Below are 17,679 nucleotides of genomic sequence, written 5' to 3'. Positions count from 1 at the left end.
TTGAAATTTTCTGAAGGCTTTCCAAAAGGGTATTGAAGCCATTATCTGCAATGCATGAATGTGAAAGCTTTGGGCTTTTATCTTTAACTTGTTCTAGTTTAGTAAGCATATAATGTTGTTAATGTTTATTTCAACTGTCAAAGCTGTAACCTTTCCATGTTTATTTGCTAAGTATAATTTTCTCTTCTGTAAATTATCTGTTCATGTTCTTTGTTCATTCATGTACTTAATTGTATAAACCTATTTGTATGCATTTTGTACACAACATAGAAATCAACCAATTTCACTGTTATATATGAATATTAAATATTTTCCCAACAGTAGGTTTCCTTAGTCTTTTCAGTCATGAAATAAAAATCTAACAAGAAGTCATATACATTTTTCTTCCTTTTTATAGTCCTTCTAAAGCTGAAATAGCTTTGCTGCTTTTGAACATCTAGTTTCAAAGACAATGTCAAAACCTTTGACCATTTAGTAGCCTCATGCAATACTTGACATCTTCTTAAATAACATGTCTCCTCTTCACTTGCCTAATTCAATTTCCCACCAAGATATCACAAAGAAATATTAAAAACTATTTCCCACTCTTAAATGCACCAATGGAGAATGCTGGAGCTCTGGATTTAAAAGGGGCTAGAATTTAGACGATTAGTAGGTTTGACTGTAAGTTAACCACACAAATGTCCATTTATTTATTTTAGTTTATTTATTTACTTTTGGCCACTCTGTGCAGCATGCAAGATTTTAATTCCCTGACAAGGGATTGGATCTGCACTCCTTCCAGTGGAAGCACAGACTCGTAACCATCCGGACCACTAGGGAAGACTCAAAAATGTCTTTTTAAATTTTTCAGAAAGTGGAATTTTGCGAAGGCCACATCATACATCAAACTGTGACCATGAGCTCACCTCGCCATTCAGGGCTCCGTGCACCCGCTGCCACTGGCGGTTCATCTCTCCCAGGTGCTCTGCAAACTCCGTCCTCTCATAGCGCTTACTCTCTACGTCACAGGTGCTTAACTGAAGTAATGACTGGTTTACAAAGTCAACTATCCATTGTTTATAGTCCATTTCCATTCTAAACTCCTAAAACAAAGAAAGCAAAATTAAACCACCAACGCCTGAACTGAAGTAGGTTAGAGGAACTGGACCTCCCCTTTGTTGTGCTGTAGGGGGCCCCAGGCTGCCACTGGTTCATCAAGGGGCACCTGTCTACCCCTCCCCAACCCCATCAGGTGTCTGCTTTGAGTGGAGAGCCTTATTGAGAATTACACATTTCTGGAACAGAGAGACTCATGGCTTTCAAACAGGCTGAAAAATCAAAGATGGCACCATGAATGGTAGTAGAATCATAGGAACCAAAATCAAGACCCAAGATCTGACAAGGGGTTCCTGTAGGAGGCTTCCTGAGAGCTACACTGGAATTCAGAGTCATTCTGTGGGCTCATGGAAATGACCAGATGAGAAGCCTGAAGTTAAAACTCTCAGAAAACCCAGGACACCTTTGAGGAACTCTGCCAGTTTAGGCAGCTTCTCTGTTCCCCTGGGGACTGTCTAGGGAGCCTCCGAGTTTGGATGACTTTAAGTTCTAGAGCAATCCTAAACCCTCCTAGGGCCAAGCCTGTTTCTTTCAAGCCTAATATTTGTTGGGTGTATCCTGGCAAGTTCGAGCACTTCCTTTGGAGACATCTAGGGGGAAAACCAAGTTATGTGCTAGGTTGCTAGGGCCTGTGAGAAAAATACACATAGTCCCTCTACAGACTCTACTACTCACTGAAGTTAGGATGGGATAAGAGTTAAAAAGAAAATCCTTACTAATATCTTGGTTTGTGGCTAAGCCATTCATTTTCTGCCTGTCCTAAATCATTTCAGTTGTGTCTGACTCTTTGAAACCCTTTGGACTGTAGCCTGCCAGGCTCCTCTGTCATTGAGATGCTTCAGGCAAGAACATTGGAGTGGGTTGCCATTTCCTCCTCCAGGGGATCTTCCTGACCCAGGGATTTAACCCACATCTCCTATGTCTCCTGCATTGGCAGGCAGGTTCTTTACTGGACCAGAGGCTAGATCTATTAGCCTATGAGGTCTTGGAAAGCAAGACCAGAGCCTCATTCATCTCTGTGTTCCTAGTGGCAAACACCTTGCTGGCACACAATAAGTATTTGCATGTGGCTTGTTAAATGTTAGTTAAATCTACTTGAAATTGAATATCATGGAGAAGTCCACATTCCTATCTATTTGTAGAAGGATATCAAGTTTTCCTTACGCATTCTCTTATCCAAGGAACATTTACTTAATACCTATTGGATGCCAGGTATTGTGCTAGGTGTGCTGTTTTGGGGAAATAAAGGAGAAGCCCCTGCTCTCAAGAAGCGAAGTCAAGGTGAGGAGATGGGCAAGTAAGGAAACATTGGATTGGCCAAAAAGTTCATTCCAGTTTTTCCATAAGATGTGATAGAAAAACTGGAACAAACTTTTTGGCCAACTCAATAATTATAATACTGGGTGATAGTAACTATTGATAGCACCGTGCAGACACCTAATCCTGGAAAGTAAACTGATCTGGCTGGGAGAGTCAGATTTCCAAACGAGGAGACACTTGAACTGACTCTGGAAGGATGACTAAGAAGATTCCTACGGCTAAAAGTGGGACACTAGAATTCCTAGGCCAAAGGTACAGCACATACAAAAACATGAGTGGGAGGGCCCCAGGAGCAGTGGAGGGACCGCAGAGGACTTGGTTCAGGCGGAGTTCAGGGTTTACATGGAAAAATGAAGAGATGAGGCTGGAGAGGAAAAGAGAGGCCAGAGCCAGTTGAAATCTCGGATTCTGTACTGTGGTAATGGGAGCTACTGAAAGAATCGGGGCAGGATAAGAGCAAGTATACTAACTTCTCTCTTCAGAATCATCCACCATCCCACTCCCCACCAATAGAATCAGCTTTTCTAAATTATATTCTACATGTCTCTTTGTTCAGTATTTCTTTTCTGACAGATTTGCCTTCTTTATTTCATGAAATGGCTTCTGGCTCTTTTTGGATAATTACCTTGTACTTCTGAAGAAGATTTTTAACTTGAGATGCAGAACTCAGTGAATGCTCAGAGTCTTCATCTTCAGTTTGATGTTCCACATTGTTCATCCAGTCAATCATTTCCATGATTGCTTTACGAGATGGCAATTTCTCCATCTGAAGCTGCAAAAACAAAATGATTTCCATTTAATTACCTGCAGTTAACAAAATGAATCAGGGCGTCACTGACGATGATATCTAGTTTGATAAAAGGTCACGCCACATAATTATGCAGGTTACTCACGAAAACAAACCCAGCATTCAAGCTCAGAATAAGTGACCCCAAAACAATGACAATGACCTTCACATAAACTAACACAGTGGTGCAGATAAACTGGGAAATAAAGTAATTAAGCCTGATTTCTCTCTTAAGAAAGATCCCACTGGAGGAGAGTCCAGTAATTAAGACCTATATTCAGTGGTGCCAGAGAAAAAAAAGGTGGTGTCAATGAAAATTATTGAGTCAGAGAAATGATTTTAAAAGAGTTGTGCCTTAACAAACGGATGCTAATTCAAATGCTGGGTCTTTGAATACTTACCTGGTGAAGTTTTTCTTGGATGTCTGGAAGCTGAGTTATGAGCACTGTCCATTTTTGTTCAAATTGTGCCAAAGAAGCTCTCAGTGTTGCCGTATCAGCTTCCTTCAGGTGAAGGAGTTGGTTCCCAGTACTTAGAACCGCAGTCTTCAAGGAGGACTTTTCATCAACTTCCTTTGAAAACTCCTAAAAGCAAACAGTTTTAAAATTTAGAAACATTTAAGGACTTCCCTGATGGTACAGAATCTGCCTGCCAATGCAGGGGACATGGGTTTGATCCCTGGTCTGGAAAGATTCCACATGCTCCAACTACGGAGCGCATGCACCTAGAGCTTATGCTCTGCAACTAGAGAAGCCACCATAATGGGAAGCCCACACACCACAACTAGAGAGTAGACCCTGCTTGCCACAACTAGAGAAAGCCCACGCGCAGTGACGAAGACCCAGCACAGCCAAAATTAAATGAAAATAATAAAAAAGAGAAACTTTTAATATATAAATATGGCATGGAGTAATTAAGAATCAGAATAGCTGATTAGAGTTCAAAGCTAAATAACTGAATTCAAATAGTAAATATTTATATGTATATGTGTGTATGTATATATGCACTCACACATGTATGCACACACACATTTTTCCTAAATGTCAGGCACTGTTCCAGGCATTAGATATATGGCGGGGAACAAAAGAGATGAAATTCCTACCCCTTGAGGGGCTTGTAATCTAATGGATTATTGTTTTTAAAAATAGCCAAATCAATTCAATTTTAAAAAGAAACTATGGAACACAGCACAAAGTTCATACTAAGTGAATTAAATGCAACCAATTTTCTAAAATATTTGAAAATATTCCTGTGTACTTATAAGCTTTTTCCAAGTATATTTAAGAAATCTTTTCATTTTAACATCAAAATGAGTGATAGCTACAAAATATGAAAAGTGGAGAAAAGACTAAGAGAAAAGACAAACAGGTCTCGGAAGTATAATTTATATTACAAAAGTTACTACTCTTTCTTTAAAAAAAAGAAGACCTTAAAACACAGAACAATAACATTTAAGTGGAAATATCAATTCTGTAAGGACAATTTAAAACCATGTATTTATTAACTAACATTTATGAATTGATTATCTCGTGAGGTTTTGGGGCAGAGCTGGTGGGAAAGATATTTTCTGCACTTACGAAACATGTTCCATGTCAGAGGAAGTTTTAAATTTATATATATTTTATAGGGCCAATAAAAAAATACCTTATCAGTATTATAAACATAAAATCAACAATATAAACAAATAGTTCTAAGTCTGAAGGATATAGCTGCTATTAGCCCAAGTCTTACTCCTTATCCACACATAAAGGTTATGGAGACGAAACACCTCAACTCTCATAATTTTCCCCTGCTATTTACAGCCGACCAATAATTATTCAAGCATATTCTATTACAACTTACAAAAAAATTGTTTATGTTGCTTCTGATTGTGTCCAGGTCCTGAGACACATTGAGGGACTGCTCTTTCCAATAGTTCAGAGTTTGCTGAGAAGATTCCAACCACTTGGTTAACTGATCTGAATCTCTGTTATAACTAACAGGAGCAAAGCGAGAGAGAAAGGAAATAAGAAACAATATGCAACACCCGCATATTTTCTTCTGTTTCACTGTATGATTTCTTGTGTTGACCAACCCTGGTATTCAGAAAAAAATTATTATTTTTTTTAAAGGATTATATACCCTGTTTCATTCCAGACCCCAAATCTGATGCTTCTGTCATTTTTTATGATTCCATAATAACTAATCAAGAACAAAGAGGCATTTTAAAGTCTAAAATATTCTTTAAAAAACTTTTGATAGCTATACCAAAATAAACCCACAGGTAAGGAAAGAGATTATTTTTATTCATCAAATGTTCTCTATAGCTTTGTGTACAATAAAAATATAACCAACATTTATTTATTATAAGCTGTATTACTATAAGCTGTTATTATTTATTATAAGCTATATAACAGCAAATTGCTGTTCACTGCATGCCAATATATCTAATAGAATGAAAATATCCAAGCAAAATGCTTTCCCTCTGGTAAACTTCTAAACTTCTTTAGGTTAAGACAGCCCCCTAAGAGGCAGGGAAGAGAATCAGGCTAAACATTCTGTGTTTTCTACCTTCCTCTAGGGGTTCAAGAGTGAAATAAGTCAGAGAAAGCCAAAGAGCATATGATAATCATTTACATGAAGATTCTAAAATACGATAAAAATGAACTTATTCACAAAATAGAACCAGACTCAGAGACATAGGAAACAACTTGTGATTACCAAAGGGGAAAGAGGGGGAAGGATAAATTAGGAGTTTGAGATCAACATAAACACAATACTATTAATATATATATAATAGATAAACAATAAGATCCTACTGTATAGCACAGGAAACTATATTCATTATCCTATAGTAAACCATAATGGAAAAGAATATGAAAAAGAACACATACATATATTACTGAATCACTTTGCTATCCACCAGAAATTAACACAACATTGTAAATCAAGTATACTTCATAAAAAAAATTTTATAAAATATTTGAGCTGTTAAAGCAAAAAAAAAAAAAATTCTTTGAAGAACTCCAAAGACTTTTTCCAAACTATTCCATTAGCTAAAATTATTTTTAAGATTTAAAAAAATTTTGGAAGAGTGTAGGAAAGAGCAACATCATGACACAAAGGTAACATGTATGTAATTTTATAACATAACTCCTAGTTTCCATAGAAAACTGATTACACATTATCCTGAGTCCTATGAACCAACATCAGAGACTCTAGATCCCATTTAGCCTGGAAGAGGAACCCAACTGCTTTAGATGATCAAAAATTGTACCACAGGGGGATGACATGTGAAATGTGACTGACTGCAGAACCCTTCTGAGGTCTTATTCCACAGCAAAACCTACCACCAATCAATCCTTAAGAAAACATACCTGAGCAGATGCTTGAGAAGTGTTTGTAGTCTGTGTAGTTCATGATCAATTTTTTTGTTTAGGGACAACCACTGCTCTTCCAGTTTTGCAATCTGGCCCTCTAGTTCAGGACAGTTCACGGATGCAACCAGCTGTTTACCTTCATTCAGAGTCTGGTAAAGCCGGGCATGCTTCTCATCCATATTCCTTTTTATTTGCTAATAAAAATAAAGTCATAGATTGAATTACTTAAAATTAAATCAGCCAGTCTACTCAAATATCTCATGAAAACCTACAGTTGAGGCTACTGAAGAAATAATAACGCACAGTCAATATGGAAAACAGTTTGGAGGTTACTCAGAAAACTCAAGATAGAATGATCCAGCAATTCCACTTCTGAGCATATCATTCCTGGACAAAATTATACTTCTGGGCAAATCCCTGGGCAAAACTATACTTCTGGGCATATCCCTGGACAGAACTATAATGGGGGGAAGATATGTTTCTCTCATGTTCATAGTAGCATTGTTCACAACAGCCAAAACATGGAAACACCCTAAATGTCCATCGACAGACAAAAGGATAAAGAAGATGTGGTGCATATATACAATGGGATATTACTCAGCCATGAAAAAGAATGAAATAATGCCAATTGCAGCAACACGGCTGCAACTAGAGATAATCATACTAAGTGAAGTAAGAAAAAGAAAGGCAAATACCATGTATCACTTACATGCGGAATCTAAAATATAGCACAAATGAACCTATATACAAAACAGAAACAGACTCACAGACGTAGAGAATAGACCTGTGGTTGACAAGGGGGACAGGGTGGACAGAGAAAGATGGGTTGGGAGTTTGGGACTGGCAGATGCAAACTATCATATTTAGAATGGATAGACAAAGTCCTAATGTATAGCACAGGGAACTATATTCAATATCCTGTGATACACCATAATGGAAAAAATATATATATTAAAAAAGAATGTATATATGTATGTAACACTTTGCTATACAGCAGAGATTGGCACAACATTGTAAATCAACTATACTTCAATTAAAAAAAAGAAACAATAATACTTTCCTAATCCTCAAGCCTCTAGCAATCTGTCTGAGCATAATTAACGGATTATTATCTTTCATGATGAGAATGTCTAGTGCATTTCTCCTGCATGGACTTATACATACAATAGAAAATGAAAATTCACAGATTTAGAACTGATCATTTAATTCTTTCACCTAGAAACTAAAACGGTGACAGTCTTCAGGGCACAGTGAACTTGCACATAGTGTTTGTGTGACCTAAGGATTACTCTGTAAATCAAGAAATTTTACATAGAAATCAGGATTTCCTGTGACTCTGGGAAAACAGGAAGATCTATTATAGCAAGCTCCTTTAGAAGAGGCTGTTCTCCTGGGTTCTCCTCCACTGCTGTCCCCACCAGCCCTCAAATATTCATCCACTCAGCTGCCCTTGTTTCTGTTCTCTTGTCTGGGCCCCTGGAAGCATTTTACCTAGCCAGGTAGGTAGGGGTTATTCTTTAGACCCAAATAGTAGGGGGAAAAGTTCACTTTGAGATTCTTCTGAATATAAGGACTCAGGAGGAGAAAAAAAGAGGACTTCAGAAGAATAAATTAAAACAGTACACTGCTAATTCAATTCCATGAAAAGAAAAATAAAATTCTTCAAAACTGCAAATACAATGATCCCCTGAGGAGAACTCTCTAAAGGCAATTATCTCCTGCAATTGGGTTCAGCTTAATGACATATCCTGACAGTTACTTAAATTTAATCTTAAAAAATAAATTATGGTCAAACAGAACATTTGCTATTTTCCAACTAAGTTACGCCTTTAAAAAATTATTAAAAATTCTACCTCCAATCCCTTTCTAACACTCTAGTTGCAAATCCCTCTTCCTGCTTGAGTCTGCAGGCTAGAATAAACTGTTCAATGTTAGTTTAAAAAAATAAATGGTTCTAATTTTCTAAGCCTTCAGTGCAAGACACTTCATCTTTAGAGCAGCTCTGAGAAGTTTTAATTTCCTCATTTTGTCCCCGAGAGTCAGGTTGCACTAGTCACTTGGCCCATGAGGTGACAGCCAGCATTGAACACGGCCTGTTCAACTCCAGAGGTCACACAGCTGACTGACCCTATATTCCCAGCCCACAGATGTCCCCCAGTCAAGATATATACAAACTTCCCCATGACACAGGAGACAGATAACAACCTTAGGACCGCTGTCAGCGAGATGGGCTTCACTAGATATTCTGTCTTCTTTTAGTCTAGCAGATGTATTTAAAAGTCTTAACAATTCTATCATTTTAAAAAATATTTCAAGCTTAACAGAAACACAGGTTATAGTTTAAGACAAGGGTCCCTAACCTCCTGGATGTAAAAGCTGAGGATCTGAGGTGGAGCTGAGGTAATAATAATAGAAATAAAGTGCACAGTAAATATAATGCGCTTGAATCATCTTGAAACCATCTCCTCACCCAGTCCATGGAAAAACTGTTTTCCATGAAACTGGTCTCTGGTGCCAAAAATGTTGGGGACCACTGGTTTAAGGTATACAGCTACTCTTGGAGAAATAATCAGGCTTCTATCAGGTTGGTTAATGTGAACTGTTTCTTGATCCCACGAGGTTTAAGAGCTTTATTTTCCACTGCATTCTCTCAGCTGTTCAGATGGTACCTTCTGCACCCCTAGGCTAACAAAGAATTAAACAGCAGCTTCTTATCCCAGAAGACTCAGATTTATGTTGGAGTTTGGCTCAATATGTGAAGACGGCGAAGAGATCAATTGAAACTTTCAAGACACCTTAGAGAGCATAACTACAGCATTCCAGCCTCTGGAAAATGCTCCTTGTTAGGAGCTTAAGTGCCTCCAAGGAATGCTGGCACACTGCCAAGTAATTCACGTTTTCATTTTTCATCCAGTCTGGTCAGGCAACAAACCTGCTTTTGAAGTTTTAAAGTGGATATTTGATAGCACACACACACACACACACAACTAACCACACAACCAGATTCTGACCACATACATTCTAAAGTAAAAACTAAGCATTTCAAGTTTCTATTGAAAATATTTAGAACCTGTTCTTATCTTGTAGGTCACATTCTCAGTGGCACTCGAAAATCATGCTAAGGTTGTATCTTTTCTATGGCATTGAAATCTGAGACACAGAGACTTCGATCATAACAATACCAAACGTTACACAAGAAAAAATTGTGTCTGAAAGACACAAGTCTGAAGTCTCTTTATAATGCTGGCGGCAGGTAACAGATTGTTGTTTTCCTCATAGGCTCTGTCCAATCAGGGCTTCACTTGTCATAGGACTAAAAATATGTTCAGAGGCCCATAGTTGGCAAAGTTCTTCTCATACTTTAGCTCATGTCCAGACCTGCTGACATCCACCTCCAGAGACAGGTAGAACAAGCTTGATTACCTCCATTCTACAGACAAAGACATTGAACCTTAGGGACAGAAAGCTGACAGAGTACTCCATGACAGTCAGGACTCAACCAAGGTCCCGACCCCACGTCAGGCACACGGTTACGCAGAGAAGCTCACAAGCAAATCTGCAGTTCTCCGAAATACGTCTCACTGTGAGTTATTTGAGCAACATTTCATTTCAATTCGAATCATTCACCTTCAAAATCAAGTACTTTAGTCAAAACACAATAAAAACACAAAGTGCTTCAGACCATGACTTTGATGGTTTAAGTGGAAGCAAAATACCTGGTAATATGAAATCCTTTCCACTAATCTTTCCTCCGTCTCTTCTACCAAACTCACAGAGGGCAATGTAGACATAAGAATTTCCAGGTCCTTTTCAAGAGATGCATAGTTTTCATCAAATTCTTCCCATTTCTAGAGAATCAAGAACACATGATCACCAGGGGGCTTAGTTCCAGAAAGGGATGAAATTAATCTCCCAAACAAAAATGAACTCTGAGACCATACACAATTAAAGCACAGATTCCAGGGGTTTCTGAGATATAACCCACCCTAATAAGAGCTCATTGGAAGGACTGATGCTGAAGCTGAAACTCCAGTACTTTGGCCACCTCATGCGAAGAGTTGACTCATTGGAAAAGACCCTGATGCTGGGACGGATTGGGGGCAGGAGGAGAAGGAGACGACAGAGGATGAGATGGTTGGATGGCATCACCGACTCGATGGACATGGGTTTGAATAAACTCTGGGAGTTTGTGATGGACAGGGAGGCCTGGCGTGCTGCGATTCATGGGGTCGCAAAGAGTCGGACACGACTGAACTGAATTGAACTGAATAAGAGCTCAGCGTCTGGTGGGAACCAATTCCACTTTCACTGCTGTGTGGAAAAGGTTTTAAAAAATCCAGGTGGTACTAGGGCTTTATGTTTGTCTCATCAAATTGAGTAGGGAATAATAGGATTAAGTTAAAATGATACTCTCAGCATACGCCTCTGTGGAGATCTCAGAGGACTTTTATTATTTGGAAAGGAAGGTGCTAACTTTTAAAGTTTTTCAACAGAAGCTCATGTTAGGCTGTTCCCAACACTCCCTGCTCCAACTCCCAGCCCACTGAACATGACCCAACCCATTACCCTCACATGCCGCTCAAAGGAGTGATTTGAGAGGCTGTGAGCTCACACTTCAGCAGGGGAGCACTACTGCCTTCGCCAGAGTCTGCCTGGTCCTAGCACTCTGTTTCCAGAGAAGCCCACCTCTGGGGCCTTAACCCTCAACAGAGCTGATTTATGGACACAAAATACACCTGCCGGAAAACGAACCACCTCATTAATTCTCATACCGAGTGAAACAGTGGGTCACCTGAAAGTCAGGGATACTCACTGGACTCATGGAGTCTTTTTTCTTTTCTTTAAACTTAACTTATAATTTATTTGGCTGTGCTGCATGGCATGTAGGATCTTAGTTTCCTGACTAAGGATCAAGCCTGTGCCCCCTACCTTGGAAGCCCAGAGTCTTAACCACTGGACCACGAGGCAAGTCACTCATGGAGTCTTTCTTTTTTTAAACACCATGAACTATTACTATAAGTACCAACTTGACATACTACTAGAAAATTAATTTTATTAGCATAAAATAATACCATATCTTATTATCACATTAAAAAGTTGAGTATTTCTATATTTTATGTACTAATATCCACCATGTTTAAGAAGTGAAAATTTCTTAAAAAAACTGAGGAAGAGCTTTCTTAAAACTATTTCTTAAAACTATTTCTATTTCTTAAAACTGAGAAAGAGCTTTATGTAAGCTGAACTTTTTTCTTTGAATCAGGACAGGACTGGCATAGATCTATACTTCAGCAACAGAACATCTGGGCTTGTCCTCTTTGGGATGCACAGTTTCAGAACCACTGATGTTTCATGAAATGATCTCATTCAAGACCTCAAAGTGCTTCCCATTTTGCTTATTTGTACACAGTCCTTGAAGGCAGAAAGATGCTGTGCAGTCCTTAACTGATATATAGGAAATCTCAGCTAATATTTCACTGGGGGAGCAGCAGTAGGAGCTGGAACAGGATTTCACGCTCCTCATTGCTGGTTCTCACTTAACTACTGCTTAATAATAACCAGATACTTGTTTTCGAACCTAGAGGTGGTGGTTGAAAATCCAGAATTCCTGGCTTAAGTGCAAAATTTATGAAAACCACATACCTGTAGTAAACTCTGTAGCTTTATTCCATATTGGTGTGACTTTTCTTCTAGCAATTTAACTTCTTTGACTTGTTCTGCCCCAAATGTTTCTTTCTTTTGCATTAAAGAAGGAAGCATTTTGTTGGAATATGTTTGGATCAAGAGCATATCAGCAACAAGCTTCTGAAAAAAAAGCTGTGAAATGAGATGTTGACATTTATTTATTTTTACACTGTGAAAAGCCTTAAAATTCAAGTTTTTTCAACATGTTATACTGTCATATTTACTTTCTAATCCAAAATTCCGGGACAGCCACGTAGAGTCAAATTCATGAGAAAACAAACCAAAAATTGCCTATGTATCCATGGTCATTAAGTACTAATGGAATTTTAACAAATTACAATGAAAAATTATTCTTGATAATATTTTCCCTAAAACTATCAATATTAAAGGGCAAATATTATTAATTAGACAATTAAAATTTCCAGTGAGATTTTCCTATATCAGAAATTCCAAGTTTTAAGAAACTTTTTTTTAATTTTTATTTTTTACCAAAAAGTAGATGCTGATTTGGCTGATTGGTTTCAAGACAATAAATTGGATGGATAGACGTGTGAGCCCAAGAAATTCACATCACATATTCAATAGCCAGGGGTTTCTAAACTTTGGTTCTAACTTCTACTCAATACAATGGTTAAATAAAGGAAATTTCTTGATGGGGGTCTATTGGGATTCTGGTTGGTCAAAGCTCCTAGAATAGCACTTTAAAACCTTTAAAGAGAAAGGCTTTCCTTCACATGGTTCACTATTTATAGTCAGCTGCCCCCTCTAGTTATTTTGGGGGCCTCTTATTAGGTGAATCCCTTTTCTTATTCCCTGAAAGGGATACATAAAAGGGTCTACCATAAGGTTTGAGACATTGTATATATTAGCTAATATATTTCCTCCTCTTCCCCTCCATTCCTTATACAATATTTACCTATGAATTTTTCTTAAAGTCTACTTATCAAAAACCTGGACTTCAGCTTGTTAAAAGCAGGAACTGTATCTTACACCTTTATTATCAACACTTAAATGACTACATATCTCTTGTTGGTTATCATGAGGTTTTGTTTAATGAAATGAGTGGAAAGCAAAAGGATTTGCTGTGGCATTACACTACATATACATTTGTAATTTATTTATTTCTTTTGATTTCAGTTCTCAGTAAGGCCTTTCCTAACCTCCTGAATTCAACTTCCTCTATTAAATGCTCTTAAAGTATGTAACCTAATTTCAATTTTAAATTAGTTTGAATCGCTCCTTGACAAAAAACGTCTTCTCAATCAACTAAAAGCTCCATAAATGTTAGGAACTGTGTCTATTTTCACTCACAATTACATTCTTAGAGTTTAGCAGAGTTCCTGGTACATGGTGTAATAGATGTTTGTTTAAAGAATGAAGGAATGATGTATATTTCACCAAGGAAGGACATGTATGCTCTCTGTTCACACTCAGAATAACTTACAGTCTATGAAAAGGTGATCTGACCCATGTGTCTTACCTTGTGATTTTGTATTTGAGCCTGTAGGGCAACTTTACTTTTGGTTTGTTGTAAATGGTCATGAGCAAGCTTTTCCTTTCCGACATTCACCAGTTCCACCATGCCTTGCAACAAAGCATCTTGCTGGCTCTCAGTGATGAAAGGGCTGCTGAGTTCTGTGTACCTGGCTCTCAGGATTCCCCACGTACTGTCAAGGACATCCTGAAACGAACAGGTGTGCACAAACATTTCCACCCAACCATGAAAATAACCCAAATAAAGAACATATATCTAAATTTCCATGGAGAGCTTCCCAGGTGGCTTAGTGGTAAAGAATCCACCTGCCAATGCAGGAGATGCAGGAGATGCAGGAGATGTGGGCCCTGTGTCAGGAAGATCCCCTGGAGAAGGGAATGGCAACCCACTCATATTCTTGCCTGGGAAATCCCTTGGACAGAGGAGACTGGCAGGCCACAGTCAATGGGGGCACAAGGAGTTGGACAAGACTGAGTGAGCACACAGTGCACAAATTTACTTGGTAGAAGAAAAATGCCTAACTCTTTACAATCATAGTGATTTATGGATTGAATATTTTCTGCCCAGACACACCTCTAATTTGTAAACCTCCTGGAGTAGAACATAAGGTAAATGAAGCCTCTCTCCTTCATCTCTTAGTTTTGCCACTCGGCTCTCAGAGTTCTGCAGCTCCACTGTGTATACATCCACTTTCTAAACAGAGAGAGAACGCGAGAAAATAAAACCCTTTAATAAGTCAGGAGTACACATTGTCACTCAAAAAGAATTAAACAATACAGAAAAGAACTGAGGGAAAAATGAAAGTGCAACTTCTCTTCCATCCTCTCCAGTTCTCCCCAAAGATCCACAGCTGACAGTCTGTTTCTAATGTATTCAAAGCACGTACTGAGAAGAGGTATACACGCATATCCTGAAATGCACAGGATTGCACATGTCGTTGGATTCTACAGTTTGCATGCCTTCCTTATCAGCTCCTCAGCACCTAGTCACAGTACAAACTAATCTAGAGCCTTTTAAGCAGACACAGTAAGGCTGCTCACTGCTTTAGCAACAGTTCTAAATGGACTTTCAGGCTATTTAGAGCCTTTTAATACGAGCAGTGCTGCCAGGTCCCTCCTTGAATATTCATACACATATTTATCTTTATGCTCTTGTCTTATTTCTTTAGGATAAGTACAAACCCATAATGTAGAGCCGTGGCCTGAACACACTAGGTCAACTGACACTTGCTGCATAAGTGAATGTAGCTGCTGGATGAAGAGCATTTAGATTTACAGGTTTGATATGCAGCCAAATGGTCTCCAGATGCTGGAGCAGCCAGCACCCCCACCCAAGAGGGTGAGAGTCTCATTGCTCAACAACCTTCCCAACACTGCACAGACTTGTATTTTGGGGGGGACTCACAAGCACAGGAGACTTATGGTGCTTGTGCAGACTTATGGAGTCTTTTATGCAGGAGACTCTCTGGTTCAAGGTTAAGTCAGTTTGAATCATTTTCACTCGATTACCTGAAGCTGTTCATCAATAGTCTGGCCACTAATTTCATTCAAAGATTGTTGTAGAGATGTCTTATTCTTAACAAGTTGATCATATAATCGCTTTATTTCATTCTGTATAAAAAGATAAATGTTGGAAACAATGAGAATCTCATTTAGAGCTTTGGAACCTTTTAAAAAATTTAGCTGTCCTTTAATTTATGAGCTATCAGAAATTTCAAACGTATGTCAAAATAGGGGAACCCCTGCGTTACCATCATCCGTCAGCCTTAACAATTACTGATGACTGTGGCTGGTCGTCTCTCTTTTGCCCCCTCCCCCGAGCTTTCTTGGCTGCACCTGACTTCCCTTCCCTCAGATTATTTTGAAGCAAGTCCAAGATATCATATTATTTTATTAGTATATATTTCAGCATGTATCTCTAAATGACAAAGATTCCTCCCTTTAAAAATATCACAAATCAATAATAATTCCTTAGCATTATTAACTACCCAGGCAAGGTTCACATTTCCCTAATTGCCTATATTTTCTCCTTTTGGTTTGCTTGAACTGGGATCTAAATGAAGGCCAATAGGTGCAGTGGGTTCATGTGTCTTAAATTCCTCATAATCTGCTGGCTCCCTGCCCATCTCTCTTTTTTTGTTTCTGGGAATTTTTTGTATGGGGGGGCGGGGAGGGAGGGAGGCAGTAGTAGAAAAAAAATGGGCTACCTATTCTGTACAGCTTGCCACTGTCTGTATACGGCTGACTGCACTCCTTTAGCACCACTTCCCATTTTCTTCCCTTGTGTCTAGATGACTTGGATTCTAGAGACTGGATCAGATTCAGGTTTGATTTTACAGGGAAGACTTCTTCCTAAGTGGTGGTGTGTTTCATTTCCTTCTCATTAGACAATTTCTAGCAGCTTCCTAACTAGTCCACCTGCCTCAAGTCTCTGCTCCAGTTCTCATTAGACAACTGCCAGCCGGATCTACCAGAAACGTACACAAACTGTAATACCTTTGTTCAAAAACTTTAATAGCTCCTCCTTACCTAGGAATCGTCCCAGGTGACACTTTTAGTGGATGAATGTCATACAGGAAAGAAGCATTACTTTAGCATGACCTAACAAATTCATACCTGAGATTTTGGAAAGGACCTCGCTTTCAAATGGTCTCCAGCCATGAGCAGCTGAACTAACCGAAAGACCTTCATAGAAAGAGCCTCACTGCTTTCCTTAGCAATCCCCACTCGTGAATGCCTCTGGGTAGAGGAACGAACAGAGATCGGAGGTCTGTGCTATCACCTAACACTGTGCCAAAGCAGCCCGGTGCCCAGAATTGTACCTGATAACTGCGGGTATAGTCGAGGCCAGCTTTCAGAGCCTTGCTTCTAGAGGCAGCTGTAGCCTGGGTGTGCTCCAGGTAGACTTGCAGGTTCTCAAAACAGTCAAGGAACTGGCTGGCGTTCTTGCCAGGCCTAGTCATGGCTTTTGAAAGATCATTCTTCTTGTCACTCATAGCTAAGTAAAGTTTTTTCAACTCAAGAGCCAGAGTCTGCAAAGTGGAGAGGAAGAAAGACACCGTGAACAAGTTCTGACCTTAAGAGAGGTTTCAGTTCTGGCTAACCAGCGGGCTGCCTGTAGTAACAGCCAACACACGTGCTCGATGGATGCTCCGTACCTCGTAGTGCACCTGCTGGGTACCAACATCCCCTCTGAAGAGCCCAGGTGTCTGCAGCATCTCCTCCACACTGCCCAGGCACTGAATGAGGGCCTGAAACAGTTCAAATAATTTCTTATCCAGATTCGTGTACGTTTCCTCTGACATGTTTTCCTGAATCAAGAGAAGAAAAGGAAAAACAGAAATCACTAAGATTCCTTGCCTTCCTAAGCCTATATTCTCCCTGGTTTCCATTATAGTTTACCATTCATGTTATGTTTTTTTTTCCTCTAATAATTAGTCATTTCAAATACTTTGTGAACTAGGTAGCAGAATAAATAAATAAAATTAAGATGTTAACTCTGAGAGAAACAAGTTTAAGAAACTCAGTATTAGGTATTGAGTTGACTACTGAATAGAATTAAAAGGTAAATCAAAAGATGGACTTCTTTAGTGGGGCCGTCCAGCTGGAAGTGTGAAAGTGAACGTGTTAGTCACTCAGTTGTATCCAACTCTTTGTGACCCATGGACTGTAGCCCACCAGGCTCCTCTGTTCAAGGAATTCTCCAGGCAAAAACACTGGAGTGGATTGCCATTTCCTTCTCCAGGGGATCTTCCTGACCCAGGAATCGAACCAGGGTCTCCTGCATTGCGGGCAGATTCTTTACTGTCAGAGCCACCAGGGAAGTGTGGTCCCAGATAAATCGTACTACCCTCTTCCCACTGTTCTCTGTCTCCCATGTTTTAATGTAGGAGAAAGTGGGTTAATGACACCAAGGATGGCCTGAAGAAGGAAGTC

At 39.1% G+C, this 17,679-nt stretch overlaps 1 protein-coding gene across 6 annotated transcripts in view; it reads right to left on the bottom strand.

Annotated features, from left to right (window-relative positions):
• SYNE2 (spectrin repeat containing nuclear envelope protein 2) overlaps nucleotides 1-17,679 on the bottom strand; it is a 314,324-nt gene that overhangs the window by 69,084 nt on the left and 227,561 nt on the right. For all 6 annotated transcript variants that reach the window (XM_043472258.1, XM_043472259.1, XM_043472261.1 and 3 more), the window contains 12 exons: nucleotides 16,902-17,054; nucleotides 16,566-16,775; nucleotides 15,253-15,354; nucleotides 14,318-14,437; nucleotides 13,730-13,930; nucleotides 12,208-12,381; nucleotides 10,281-10,412; nucleotides 6,562-6,758; nucleotides 5,048-5,180; nucleotides 3,607-3,789; nucleotides 3,044-3,190; nucleotides 909-1,085 (listed from right to left, as the gene is read on the bottom strand). In XM_043472258.1, coding sequence (XP_043328193.1) covers nucleotides 909-1,085; nucleotides 3,044-3,190; nucleotides 3,607-3,789; nucleotides 5,048-5,180; nucleotides 6,562-6,758; nucleotides 10,281-10,412; nucleotides 12,208-12,381; nucleotides 13,730-13,930; nucleotides 14,318-14,437; nucleotides 15,253-15,354; nucleotides 16,566-16,775; nucleotides 16,902-17,054 — 1,929 coding nt within the window. The remainder of the gene's footprint in view (nucleotides 1-908; nucleotides 1,086-3,043; nucleotides 3,191-3,606; nucleotides 3,790-5,047; nucleotides 5,181-6,561; nucleotides 6,759-10,280; nucleotides 10,413-12,207; nucleotides 12,382-13,729; nucleotides 13,931-14,317; nucleotides 14,438-15,252; nucleotides 15,355-16,565; nucleotides 16,776-16,901; nucleotides 17,055-17,679) is intronic.

The sequence above is a fragment of the Cervus canadensis genome, chromosome 6, assembly GCF_019320065.1.
Source record: "Cervus canadensis isolate Bull #8, Minnesota chromosome 6, ASM1932006v1, whole genome shotgun sequence".
NCBI classification, from domain to species: domain Eukaryota; kingdom Metazoa; phylum Chordata; class Mammalia; order Artiodactyla; family Cervidae; genus Cervus; species Cervus canadensis.
This window is presented reverse-complemented; position numbering and strand designations above follow the sequence as displayed.